Here is a 12,266-nt window from a genome sequence, read left to right on the forward strand (position 1 = left end):
ATGTTAGCTTTGATAATTTTTATTGAAGACAATTTATTTTTCTGCTCTTATTTAATAACAACACAAGTAATAATATTATAATTATTGGAAATCTCAAATTTTATTACATTATCGGAAAGATGTTGTAAAATACTTTATACAGAAAACTGTGGTAAAATATATATATATATATATATATATATATATATATATATATATATTATTCAATAAAAAATTAAACTGTCATGGACAATATTAAAAAAATAATAAAAAATTTTTGTCATTAATAATAAAAAATTTAAAACATTTATATAAGTCTTTTTGAACAAGATAACTTTTATTCAAAACATTTTTTTTATAATTCTATTATTTAAAAAAATAACTGAGTGTATAAGCTTAAATCAAACACAGTGTATAATACATGAAGATCTCTACAGTTCTCATTTGTAACTACAATCTATAACACGCACAAAAAAATATCGACAGAAGTAATTTATGTAACATTTAAGAAGCGCAATATACATCTAACTATTAAACGAGTTTATTAATTTTTAACGCTGCTTCTCGAAACAAGAATCTTTTCATTTTCATTAAAATCAACGAACGATGCATTCCTTCCTCTCGCTGTCATGGTCGATCCAGGGTAAATGATTACATCGTGTTTTTATCAGTAATTATAGTTTTGTTGGTGGTAGCCGATGTCTGCGAGTCTGCGATAAAAATAACAAATGTTTTGTGAGCTCTCTCGATAGTAGAGAAATCGGATAATTGTTTATGTCAAAGCATACAAACCTTGTCTGGAATATTTTCTCGACACACGTATGCACATTCTTCCGAACCAACTGTCATTGAACCTCTCGCGAAATTTCGGCGTGGTAAAAGTATATAATAGGGGATTAATCGCGCTATTCACTGGTAGAATAAAGATCACTACCCAAGCGTGCAAATCAGCTATAAATTTTATATTCTGTCATTAGTATATTATTTTAATTTTAAACTATGTTGCCAAAATTTATATAAATACATAACTTCACATTTTTTCTAAATCTTTCACATATTTTAGTTATATATGTATATATTTTATAACATTATTAACAAATTTAATATTTTAGATCAAAACAAAATTGAACGATAAACAATATATTTAAGGTGTCTCTTTTTTGGAAAAAACCTGAAATTCTCAAAGATTTCTTTTCGTAATCAGAAAAATTAGGGAATTTTCATGGAATTTTATTAGAATTTAGGAAATTAAAGAAAAATTCTCTCCTTGATAATTTTACTCTCATAAAACAGTCGGTAACTCAAGTGAATTATGTGTTTAAAATATGTTATAAATATACATATATATTTATCTTTGTTTATATATTTAATGTCTTAATAAAATATCGAATAAACCCAGTACATATTTTTATTGTAATTTTTAGTGATAGAAACATAAACATTCTATGCCAATGAAATATTTACGAAAGTTGTTTAGTTTTTTGGTACATTTACAAAACTAGCATTTGAAATTTAAGAAGTTCTGTGTTTTTCTTTTGTAAGCAAGTAAAAAACTGTAGAAAACGTATACCATAGAAAAAAACTTATTTTAGAAACAAGCAACTGAAAACTGAGCGATTCAGAGCTAAAGGCAGATGTTAGTGCGTCGAAAATAATTTTTCTGCGAAATTGATAAGTACGCAAGGCACATATTTTTCTTGGTGTATTTATCAAGATTTAAATTCTCATTTTTGAGAATTTTATAAACCCTTCCTTACCCCTCCTAAAAAGATGTAGTCGAGAAAAATATCGAGGCGAAGTAGTTGAGTCGGAAATCGAACACGCGTGCATAAAAGATACTATAAATTAAAAAAGAAAAAGCCTCTTTTTGACTTGAGCAAAAAGAAACTTATTTTAGAAAGTTGCAAAAATATCTTTAAAATATTTTCTTTACTTGCACAGAAAAAAAATAAGTGTCAAATCAAAATTTATATACTCATATAAACGCGTTGTTTTATATATACGCAACAATTTATAATCTTCTTAGAAGAATTTAAAATTAAATTTCCACAATATTAAAGTCTTATTTCAATACTATAATTGTCATTTTAAGAATACAATAATTATTTTAGCTCTAAGAAAATTATAATCTTCAATTTTAGCATGTTTATTTTTTCTATCCAACATTTTTTCCTCTCCATTCAAGAAAATTATTTTAAACAACGAGAACATATTTTTTTTGACTGAACTATATAAAATTCTTCATTCAAACAAATTTTCTTTATTTAACGCAATAATCTCATTTTAAGATTTACATTTTGAAACTAAAGATGTTATTAAAATGAAAAAAAAAAAAATATTCTTTTACTATAAATTAAAAAAGAAGAAGCCTCTTTTTGACTTGAGCAAAAAGAAACTTATTTTAGAAAGTTGCAAAAATATCTTTAAAATATTTTCTTTACTTGCACAGAAAAAAAATAAGTGTCAAATCAAAATTTATATACTCATATAAACGCGTTGTTTTATATATACGCAACAATTTATAATCTTCTTAGAAGAATTTAAAATTAAATTTCCACAATATTATAGTCTTATTTCAATACTATAATTGTTGCATGAAGGCAATATCGTGAACTGAAAGCGAATCGACGTGAAAACTCGCATCAGCGAGTTTCTATACTTACGTGGTACAGGATAGTTCATCATAGCGAGCATCTTCAACCCTATTATCGGCGCCCAGCAGGCCGCGTCTGTCAATACGATTAGGAAGAATCTGAGAGCAAACTCGGAATCGCCGACTGATAACGGTGTGGCGTGACGGGTTCTCCAGATGCTGGCGAACATGGCAGCGTAAACGTAACCGATAATCATCAATCTACAAATGAATGCAATGATAGCTTACAATGAACCTTGCCTACTTCCGTTGCAATATCAAGGCAATCATGAAATGAGAATTGATCGAGCTCACACGCGGTACACATTGATTAAATTTTTTGCACTTCATTCCTACGTGATCGAACTTGCTCGAAAATTCAAGTATATGTATAATAATCGGATGTAACAAAGTATGAGATATAGAACCATATTTTGAAAAAATTATAATTGCAATTTTTTTTAGAAAGATATAAATAAAATTTTTAAAGACATGAATAAATTTTTTTTATCAATAAAATGTCGATATATTAGCATGTGACTTGAAAGTCATACCGAGATATATAGAGGGTTAAAATGAGTTGCAATTTACTTTAATCTCTTCAAGATATACATTTAATTTTAGTATAAAATTCTTTCACAAATAAATTAAACACACTATAGCTATATATACATTATTTTTTTCAGAGATTTCAAATATTTTTTATTTTTTCTTGGTTTGTTTAATAATTATAAATATATTTTGAATATAAATATATTTAAAAAAAATAAAATTATTTTTTCCAGCTTCAATAAATATCCCTGAAGAGATTAAATGCGAAACTGGTTCTATATCGTGTAACTACGTTCAATTTATAAGATTATTACAATAACGCGCGTTTTACCCGAGAAGATTGAGTCCCAGGAAGATAAAGGCCGAGTATTCCCAGCCTATTAGATATGGATCGTCGATGTGTAAAGGAAAGCACATTCCATTGACACCGTAATATCTCGTGCTGCTTCTCCAGTGGATAACTTCCAGATTCGTTAAAAATAATTAATTAGTTACACCATTAACGATAATGAAAAATTGTTGCCATTTTCTCTCGAAAAGATCTTAATATTCTTTCTTCAAATAGTGCAATTACAAGCACAAACATATCTCAATTGAAATAATAAAGAAAATTTTATATGTGTATGTTTATATAAGTGATATCAAAATGAAATTAAATAAAAAAATTATTCTTATACAGGGAGCAAACCTGGCACGAGAGCAAGGATGAATCCGATAATCCAAATGAGAATCATCGACGAGGATGCAGCTTGAAACGTCATGGCGCGATGACCCTTCAAAGGTGCTGCGATCAAAATAAATCGCTCCACGGACATGAATGACAGGATAAGCACTGAAACCTTGCAACAAGCAATTCAAGATATCACGTATTTTAAATTTGTAGCATCATCGATTTTTCAACATCTGCAAATCCTACATCTATTCAACTATTATATATACACATATATATATATATATATGTATATTTATAAACATTTATCATCTATTCAATCTAAAAATCTTAAAAATATTTATAAAATATTTAAATAATTATTATAAATACTTTGTGCTGTCTGGGGTACGACGATTTTTTATCATGGAGGCTGGATTTCATTCGGTAGTAGCATATGACGTAAGTCATTATAAATACATAGTACCGTTAAATAGAAAATTATACGTTGCGAATTGAAAATTGTGGGATCCAGCATGGTGTTAATGCACGTACCTCGGATGACATCATCGCCAACGCTCCTAAAAACGTACAGGACCACGAGGACATCCACGTATTCGCCTCCTGTTGGTAGTTATCGCGGAACCTCGCGTCTTCTATGGCGATTATGAAGAGATATATTCCCATCAACATGTCAGACACTATAAAAGGATTACGTGACTTTACTGCCTGGTGATTTATGGCGAACCCAACATTAATATGCTCGATCGATCATAGCGTTGCGCTTTGTTGTTAACCGCAACGATGATAACTCGCGTGCACTTCGTGATTCGGGGTGCGAATCTACCACAAGTCGCATTTGAATAAGAATTATTTACGTCGCCGTTATATCTCTTTTAAATAACGGTCAGTGCGATACCTGAAGAGCAACTCTTCCGTGTCTAGCTTTCAGATTTTTAGAAAAATTTCAGTCAACTCGAAACATATCATCAACATTCAAAATCACAAGAGATGTCAAGATCGAAAAATTATTTTCATGTTTAAAAAAATCATTTTCTTTCTTCGAATAATAAAAAAAAGAACGATATTATTTCCTCATCAAATTTCTTTAACATGTTTGCACAATTACCTGCAAGATTTCTGATGACGATACTTAAGACACGGTTTTCATCTTTAGCGGTAAATCTTCCCCATAGAACAAGGCTATTACCGAGACAAGTGACACAAGCTATGCTCCAAACAGCAGCTCTTAATAGAGATTTGCTCAGCAAATGAGACGTCGATGACACACCTTGACAAGAAAAAAAGAAAAGTAGGAAAGAGGCATATTGAGTTTTTTTTTTGTATTTTGTTGCATCTGATTTAATCATTGATACCATCAAAAATGTTTTACACAATCACGATATACTTTACCATCACTAATAGGTCTACATTTTTGTACCTTTGGTGCATAGGTCATGCAATAGTGGAATTTTTTGAAGTATCTGAAAAAAATGTTAATTTTGTATCACGATTAAAATTTCGATGGAATTTGTATCAAATAATGAAGATATACAATAAATTACTGTCAATTCATTTAGATGTCACAAAAAATTATACATATATTCTCAGCTAAACATTCTATCTTTTAAATTTAAACTTTATAATTTAATGTATTTTGTTGAAATAATGTTTTATATAAAGATAGAGAAGTTTTCTGCTTTTCAATCATTTCGATTTTAATTTTTTATTTAAAATAGAAATGTTTAAAATAAATTATTTAAAATCTTTTATTTAATTTTTCATTTAAAATAACCATTGCATGTGTAAATAATTATAATGAAAAACTTACACAAAATCAAGATTTGAAAATACATTGAATGCATTCTTTTCCATATCGTCCATGTTTATGTCCTCAACACTTCTGAAATTCAAAGTCCCGAAATAAAAATGATTGATTATTTAAGTCACATGTTACATTAATGTATTAATTTAATATAACGTTACATAAATGATATAAACTTTATGTACATCAATATATGAAAAAAAATATTGTACAAACTATGTTTATATGTGGAAAAGACATAACTTACAGAGAGCGAAGATTTTTCAACGGATTAAAGAGTGTTATTGATAACTCGACGATAGGATTGTAACTCATTAATCTAAAAGGACGAGAGATTATATCAGAGATTATATTAGAAAGAGTGAAAGAGAGAGAGAGAGAGAGAGAGAGAGAAGAAATGACATTTGCTGGAGAGTAACGTGTTTTATTTTACAAACAGGAATTCTGCTTTACATGCGTGCAAGCTTAAATTATAATCAAAAACCGGTTGCACAAGCACGTACGTGATGTTTCCGTTTAGTTTACTTTCGCGAATAGACTTTTAGAGGTAAGTACTAGAAAATAGATTTCAAGCACGTCCGAGCATTTAGCGGTGAAGCTGATTATCACGCGAATTGTATATATTACGACACGGATATTTGCACTTACAGCTTCGATAGATTATTTACAGGCTGGAATACATTTGACGGTATCATGACTATCCTGTTGTAGGCCAAGTTACTGAAACAAGACCAATTGCGTTTTAATAGCGTTCGATCTCTGACAGAGTCTATTTGCAATCGATTCATTAGACGCGACACTAGGTTGAAATTAATTGCGTTTGAAATAAATTTCTAGTTTCTAATTTCTCAGTTCGCAATTAATAATTGCATTTGCGATAAACTTTTTAATTTAGTAATTTTAATTATAATATTTTTATTTAATTATTTAGCTAAATTATTTCATTTTATTAATTTTAAGAAATGTCTTTTATTTCTAGTCGAATCTGTAAGAAATGTTTAATATTTAAATTTCAAATAGATGCAAATTAGAATCTTTATGGAGATGGATATATTGATGAAACTATTAAACTGCATTTGATTATATTTATAGTATATAACGTCAGAAAATGAAACAGGAAGATAGGTACTTTAAAATCGATCATGCATGACGTAATAATATTGCGTCAATAATGCGAAGCGATGCGATGCATTTTATCTTGGATAGCCCATGGTTACGATAACCCAACCGCTGAATACCGTTAACTTGAGAAATCGAGTCACATTAACATTTATGCACTTACAGCTCGACAAGTTGTTGCAAATTTCGGAACGCGTTCTCATCGATGTTGCTTATGCTATTGTCCTCCATACTCCTGAATCATCGTTGCTCCGTTAGTTTCGCATGGATCTTATTAAGAATGACAGTAATCGCTTCTCCGTAATCTACTTACGTACGTACAGTGATTTCAAAGCGGGGCATCCGGCGAATAAATCTTCCGTTATCGACTCGAAGCGATTTCCATCCAATATTCTGAAACGCATCAACTTTGGAAAATCGATTGCACGTGTGTGTATTAAATTTCTAGTTCTTTCCTTTTTTTATTAGGAAACTAGTCTACTCTAGCAGAAAAATTGATGTTTTTTAATAATTTTTTTAAATATTTTTTTTTAAGAATATTAGAAATTGATCTTTTTGATATCCTATACATATGTTTTTATTGATGTAAACAGTACGTCAGTATTTTTAAATCTTAATATTTAAAAATTTTTTATTATTTTAAAATTATTTAATTAGTTTTAAATTTTCAATTCTAAATCTCTAGCTTTTTTTGTTTAATAAAAAGCGAATCACTTGTTAAAAAATGACAGTCTAAAAAAACTCGGTCTAGTTTTATTCCATGGAATATTAAATCTCAAAAATAAAAAAATTAATATTTATTATTTTCTGATCTTCAAAAAATAAACAAATTTCAGTAAAATTGAAATATTTAATTTTAAAATCACACTATTTTGTTATTTTTCAATTTTTTCTAACATAATTAAATTTAGTATCTCAAAAATATCTTGTGAAATAAAAGCAAACAAAGTTTTTTTTATTTTCATGAACATTTAAAAATATTAATGTACTATTTAAACATCAATAAAAACTTATGTAAAACATATTTTAAAAAATCAATTTTTCTAATATAAAAAAATTCGTAAAAAGCAATTTTTTATATCGCTAGAGTAGACTGCTCTTTAAATTAAACTATACACATTAGCTTACATTTCTGTCAATGTCGGCAATTGTGGTAGTTGTAGAGTAGATTCCGTCAACATGTTTTGACTTAGATTTCTGAAATAAAAAAAATAGGTTAACATTTCAATGTTATAAATTAGCGAATATGATTGACATAATCCTGTTTCTAAAAACAACATATAATCAGTGATTATAGACAGTTTTATTCTTGCGAATAAAAAAGCGTATTATATGAAACGTATATAATCAGAAATATAATCCTTTTTAAACAGAAGCAATATACTGATAAACATCCATAATTAACTGTAATTTTGCTGCAATTTACTTTGATCTGATTGCAGTAAAAGATTTGCATATTAGTCGTCCTCGCATAAGTTGTATGAAATTACATACGCATCGCAAAGGTAATCTACAAATAAATCTATATTTTTGAAATGACTGATGCACAGATAATAAGCAAATAATAAGCGTGTTTATCATTGGTTATCACGTGAATTAGATTATTCGAAAATTATAATAATTCGATTTTTTAGCTCTTCATCTTTTATATCCTCGAATCATATTCTCGAAAAGAGCGATACAATAGCACTGATAAATAGAGCAGAATATAAGATTTCAAAAATAATAATATTAAATAAATATAAAATTAGATGCAAAAAATATTCAACACAGAAAACAAATATTTTTATTTCGTAATAAATGACAAAAAGTCAATAAACTAAAATCGTTCTTTATATTACATTTTCCGAATAATCTAAGGTACGATAGCTTTAGTATGACAGTGTTTGTACATCATGTACGCAGTGGTACTGTTTTCCAAATCAGAAAAATCGGCCGTCACAATTCTATTTTGATCTAGTCTCAGGGTTTCCAATTTATTCAACCCTGTTAAATGTCCAGGTAATATTTCCTTGATTCTATTATTCGTGAGAATTCTGCAAACGAGTTTCAAATTTACATTATCATTGTCTTATATTTATATAACTAGATATTTATAGTCATAAAATATTTTTAACTTGTACTCACAACCAAAACAATTTAGTTTGATGAAAGAACGCTCCTTTTTTCAATTCGATTATATCATTATTATCGAGATATCTGAAATTACAGAAGACTATATTCAAGATTTTACGAAAAGATTCATAAAAGTCGCGTTGAATTTTTATGACTTACAATAAGCGTATCTCTGGATATCTCGATAATGCATTGCGGGATAGATGCGTAAGTGAATTTTCGGTTAAGAAACTGTAGAAAATTGATATAATAATTAATAATTAATATTATTAATACATTAATAGCATAATTAATATTATTGGATAATATTAAGGATACAGATTTAATTGATGTAAATTTACAATTCTATTAAACAAAGCAATTATTTCGCGCAATTGTGATTATATCTTTTATTATTATATGTAAAATATATATTATTAATATATATTTTATTATCAAGTGTGCGCGACATTTGACTCTATATAAAAATATATCACATATTTCAAGAAGTGTGATTTTTTGCAAAGCATACATTGCTGTGATGTTCACTGATAAGTTCTGAGGGACTTCGGTATAATTCGTACAAGTCACCCGACACATATCATAGACGCATCTATCTACTGCGTCCTCGAATGCATCTGCAGGATAAGGAACATATCGTAATTTTTTAAGCGTCGCGAACGTTAAGGAGATCCAAAAGCTGTTTTATATTATCGACCAAAATCTACCCTAACATAACAATAATATATTTGTTTAATATAAAAGTTACAAATTTATACACGTAAAGTAAAATAAGTTTCCACTCTAAGGATTGCATGAAAGAATATTTATGAACTTTTAGAAATGAGTTTAGAAACCTACGTAAAAAACATTTTGTTGTAGAAAATGCAACAACATTTTCTACAACAAAATGTTTTTTGGTCGATAATATGGAACAGCTTCAGCATCATCTTAAGTATCTATTGCGTTATTTTATGATGTTACCGCAAATCTCCAAGTTTCCCCAGTCCCTGTCTTTCATAAACCAATCCCAAGTGCCGTGCATGTCAACTGCGTAGCAAATTTATTAATTAGAAGAGCGAAACTATCTTTGGAAATCTAGAAATCAGAGTAATTTTTTTTCTTCAAATGTAATTATAGCATAAACGAAAATTAAGAATTGTGCTCCTGGGCTAAACCGCGTGTATTTGTTACCTCGGAATTTGTTAATTACGTAACGAATTCTGAAATAACAAACAAATTCTACAATTTTTTTAGAGTCGAGTTTATTTGCAGACAGCACACTATATTTATAATAACTATTCATAAATATTTTTACTATTTATTTTTTGAAATATTAAATAAATATTTTATACATGTTTTGTATACATTAAGAGCAAAAAATTATAGAAACTATATTTGACATAGTATTAAAATATAGAATATAAATATTTTATATAATATTTATGGTAAGTAAAAAAAAAATAAATATATAGTAATATTATTTTGTAATATTTACTATGATATTTTAATAATATAAATATTTATAAAATATTGAAATAATTGTTATAAAATTTTGTAATATATTTTATAAATATTGTGTGCTGTCTAGGTATTATAAAAAAATTTATGTTAAACAATTTTAAATAGATTCAAACAGCAATTAAAATCTAAATCTGGCGAAAGATATGATAATTATTGTATATTATAGTAAGATCTGAAACACACAGCAACTTTCCGTTGATTCATCGTCGCCAAATGGACAGTCCAGTATACCATTGCACCAGCTACGTTGTGGCATACATATAGTGCTTTTATGACATAAAAACGTACCGACAGGACACTCGTCTAAAACATACACACGAAAATAAATATATCAGAATATGCGCCTTTTGTCATAATTTCATGTTAAAGACTATCATAAAGTTGGGAATTATTATTTCCACAGATTTATCACCGCTAAAACACATCTCCTATTTTCATCTTGTAAAGGCTGCGTGTGGTAATTTAATAATGCTGTACCATAGTTTCAAGGACGCATTTTTATCTTGTAAAAACAACGCGTACGTGCTAAGGCATAAAAAATAGCCACTGACTACTTTGCAATGACATTCACATATTATCTACTATAGATGATAAATATTCTAAAAAATAATTTGTGTTTAATAATCGTCAATTTTTTTATATAGAGAACATATAAAACAGTTCTTTCTTTTGATTTTTCACGCCTTAGATAAGCATTTACAAACCTTTTTTCAAATACGATACAATATTTTAAAAATTGACGAGAATTTTTTCCAAATAGAGGAAACTTTTGTAATTTAATGTTTATATAAGTTAGAAAATTCTGTGTTTATAAATTAGAATTGTTTTAATTTAAAATTTTAATTTATAATTTAATATTTTAATTTAAATTAAAAAATTTTAACATTTTAATTTATAATTTAAAACTTTAATTAAAATTTTAAAACTTAAAAATTTTACTTTAAATTTTTAAATTTTTATAAATTAAAAAATCCATGTTTTTTTATAATTTATTGAATTTTGTTTGCAATATTACGCATAAATAATTTATTATAATAAGAATGCAATTAATTTGGACAATATTAAAATTGATTGAAAGAATAAAAGTAAAATCCGCTTAAAACAACGCATCTTTTAACTAATCAATCATACCTTGATTAAAGTAATACATGAGTCCAGAAAGAATGCAGAGCGCCGTAATTAGTGATGCACCGACAAGACTGATGTGTTTATATCTCATAATGTTTTAATAATTTTTGGTCACGTTTCTTTTTTTTTTTTTTACAGTTAGATTACACTTAATATCTTAAATATGATTGCAATCTTCTTAAAATTTAAAGGGAGAGAGAGAGAAAGAGAGAAAAAAAATCGAAAATTTTTTTTATTCGGATTACTATGTTAAATTTTTCACCATGTAACTCGGTTAGCACTCGGGATACTAACTGTATGACACTAGTTGCATCCAACTGCTCGTGTACACCACGTAAGCTCCAATACGTTGCACACGCGCTCTTCGTCGATTCCAAAGGAGCTTTTCTTTGTATGCATGTCTTCTAGTCTTCAGACCAATCGCCTTGCTCGTATATCATTGAATAAGTATAGGAATGCGTGTGTAAATGAAATTTACAGATTCTGCAGACATTTTTATCTTTTGCATTCTTATATTTATACATATGCAACATATTTGATGTCACAGTAGTGTAACATATTGTAAAATTTTATAAATGTGATATATAAATATAATATTAATAAATAATAAATAATTATAATTACTATAAAATAGCTACAGTAAATAAAAAAATAATTTTTGAATTAAGTGTGTGATAAAAAATCATTTTATAAAAATAATCAAAGTCTCTAAAGGCTGTAATTGACAAGTTAAATTTATGATGTGACCCTCAAATAAAAATAGA

General features: G+C 27.7%; 1 protein-coding gene across 7 annotated transcripts; it reads right to left on the reverse strand.

The window, feature by feature from the left end:
• Positions 1–325: 325 nt before the first annotated feature.
• On the reverse strand, positions 326–11,790 carry Lgr3 (Leucine-rich repeat-containing G protein-coupled receptor 3). 7 transcript variants are annotated; one of them, XM_072898001.1, is made up of 21 exons: positions 11,506–11,790; positions 10,558–10,677; positions 9,835–9,900; positions 9,383–9,488; positions 9,031–9,102; positions 8,884–8,955; positions 8,649–8,792; positions 7,885–7,953; positions 7,078–7,149; positions 6,920–6,991; positions 6,286–6,357; positions 5,885–5,956; positions 5,644–5,712; positions 5,226–5,296; positions 4,942–5,103; positions 4,368–4,513; positions 3,852–4,002; positions 3,495–3,624; positions 2,643–2,833; positions 772–930; positions 326–689 (listed from the first exon to the last, which is right to left on the reverse strand). In XM_072898001.1, exons 1-21 carry the CDS (start codon positions 11,591–11,593, stop codon positions 631–633), a joined length of 2,163 nt encoding a protein of 720 aa, XP_072754102.1. In that variant the 5' UTR covers positions 11,594–11,790; the 3' UTR covers positions 326–630. The 7 variants fall into 7 exon arrangements, with proteins under 7 accessions (XP_072754102.1, XP_072754101.1, XP_072754104.1 ...); XM_072898000.1 differs by having other exon boundaries at positions 5,644–5,715; XM_072898003.1 differs by lacking the exon at positions 6,286–6,357 and having other exon boundaries at positions 5,644–5,715.
• Positions 11,791–12,266: the final 476 nt, after the last annotated feature.

Source organism: Anoplolepis gracilipes, chromosome 8 (assembly GCF_047496725.1).
Source record: "Anoplolepis gracilipes chromosome 8, ASM4749672v1, whole genome shotgun sequence".
Lineage (NCBI taxonomy): Eukaryota > Metazoa > Arthropoda > Insecta > Hymenoptera > Formicidae > Anoplolepis > Anoplolepis gracilipes.

What these genes read in the sequence shown, in the direction of transcription:
- Lgr3 (XM_072898000.1), bottom strand. Translation starts at nt 11,593, where the DNA reads ATGAGATATAAACACATCAGTCTTGTCGGTGCATCACTAATTACGGCG. An exon ending in TATCCAGAGATACGCTTATT is followed by an intron (nt 8,956 to 9,030) that starts GTAAGTCATAAA and finishes CTGTAATTTCAG; the next exon opens with ATATCTCGATAATAATGATA. An exon ending in TTGCCGACATTGACAGAAAT is followed by an intron (nt 7,150 to 7,884) that starts GTAAGCTAATGT and finishes GATGCGTTTCAG; the next exon opens with AATATTGGATGGAAATCGCT.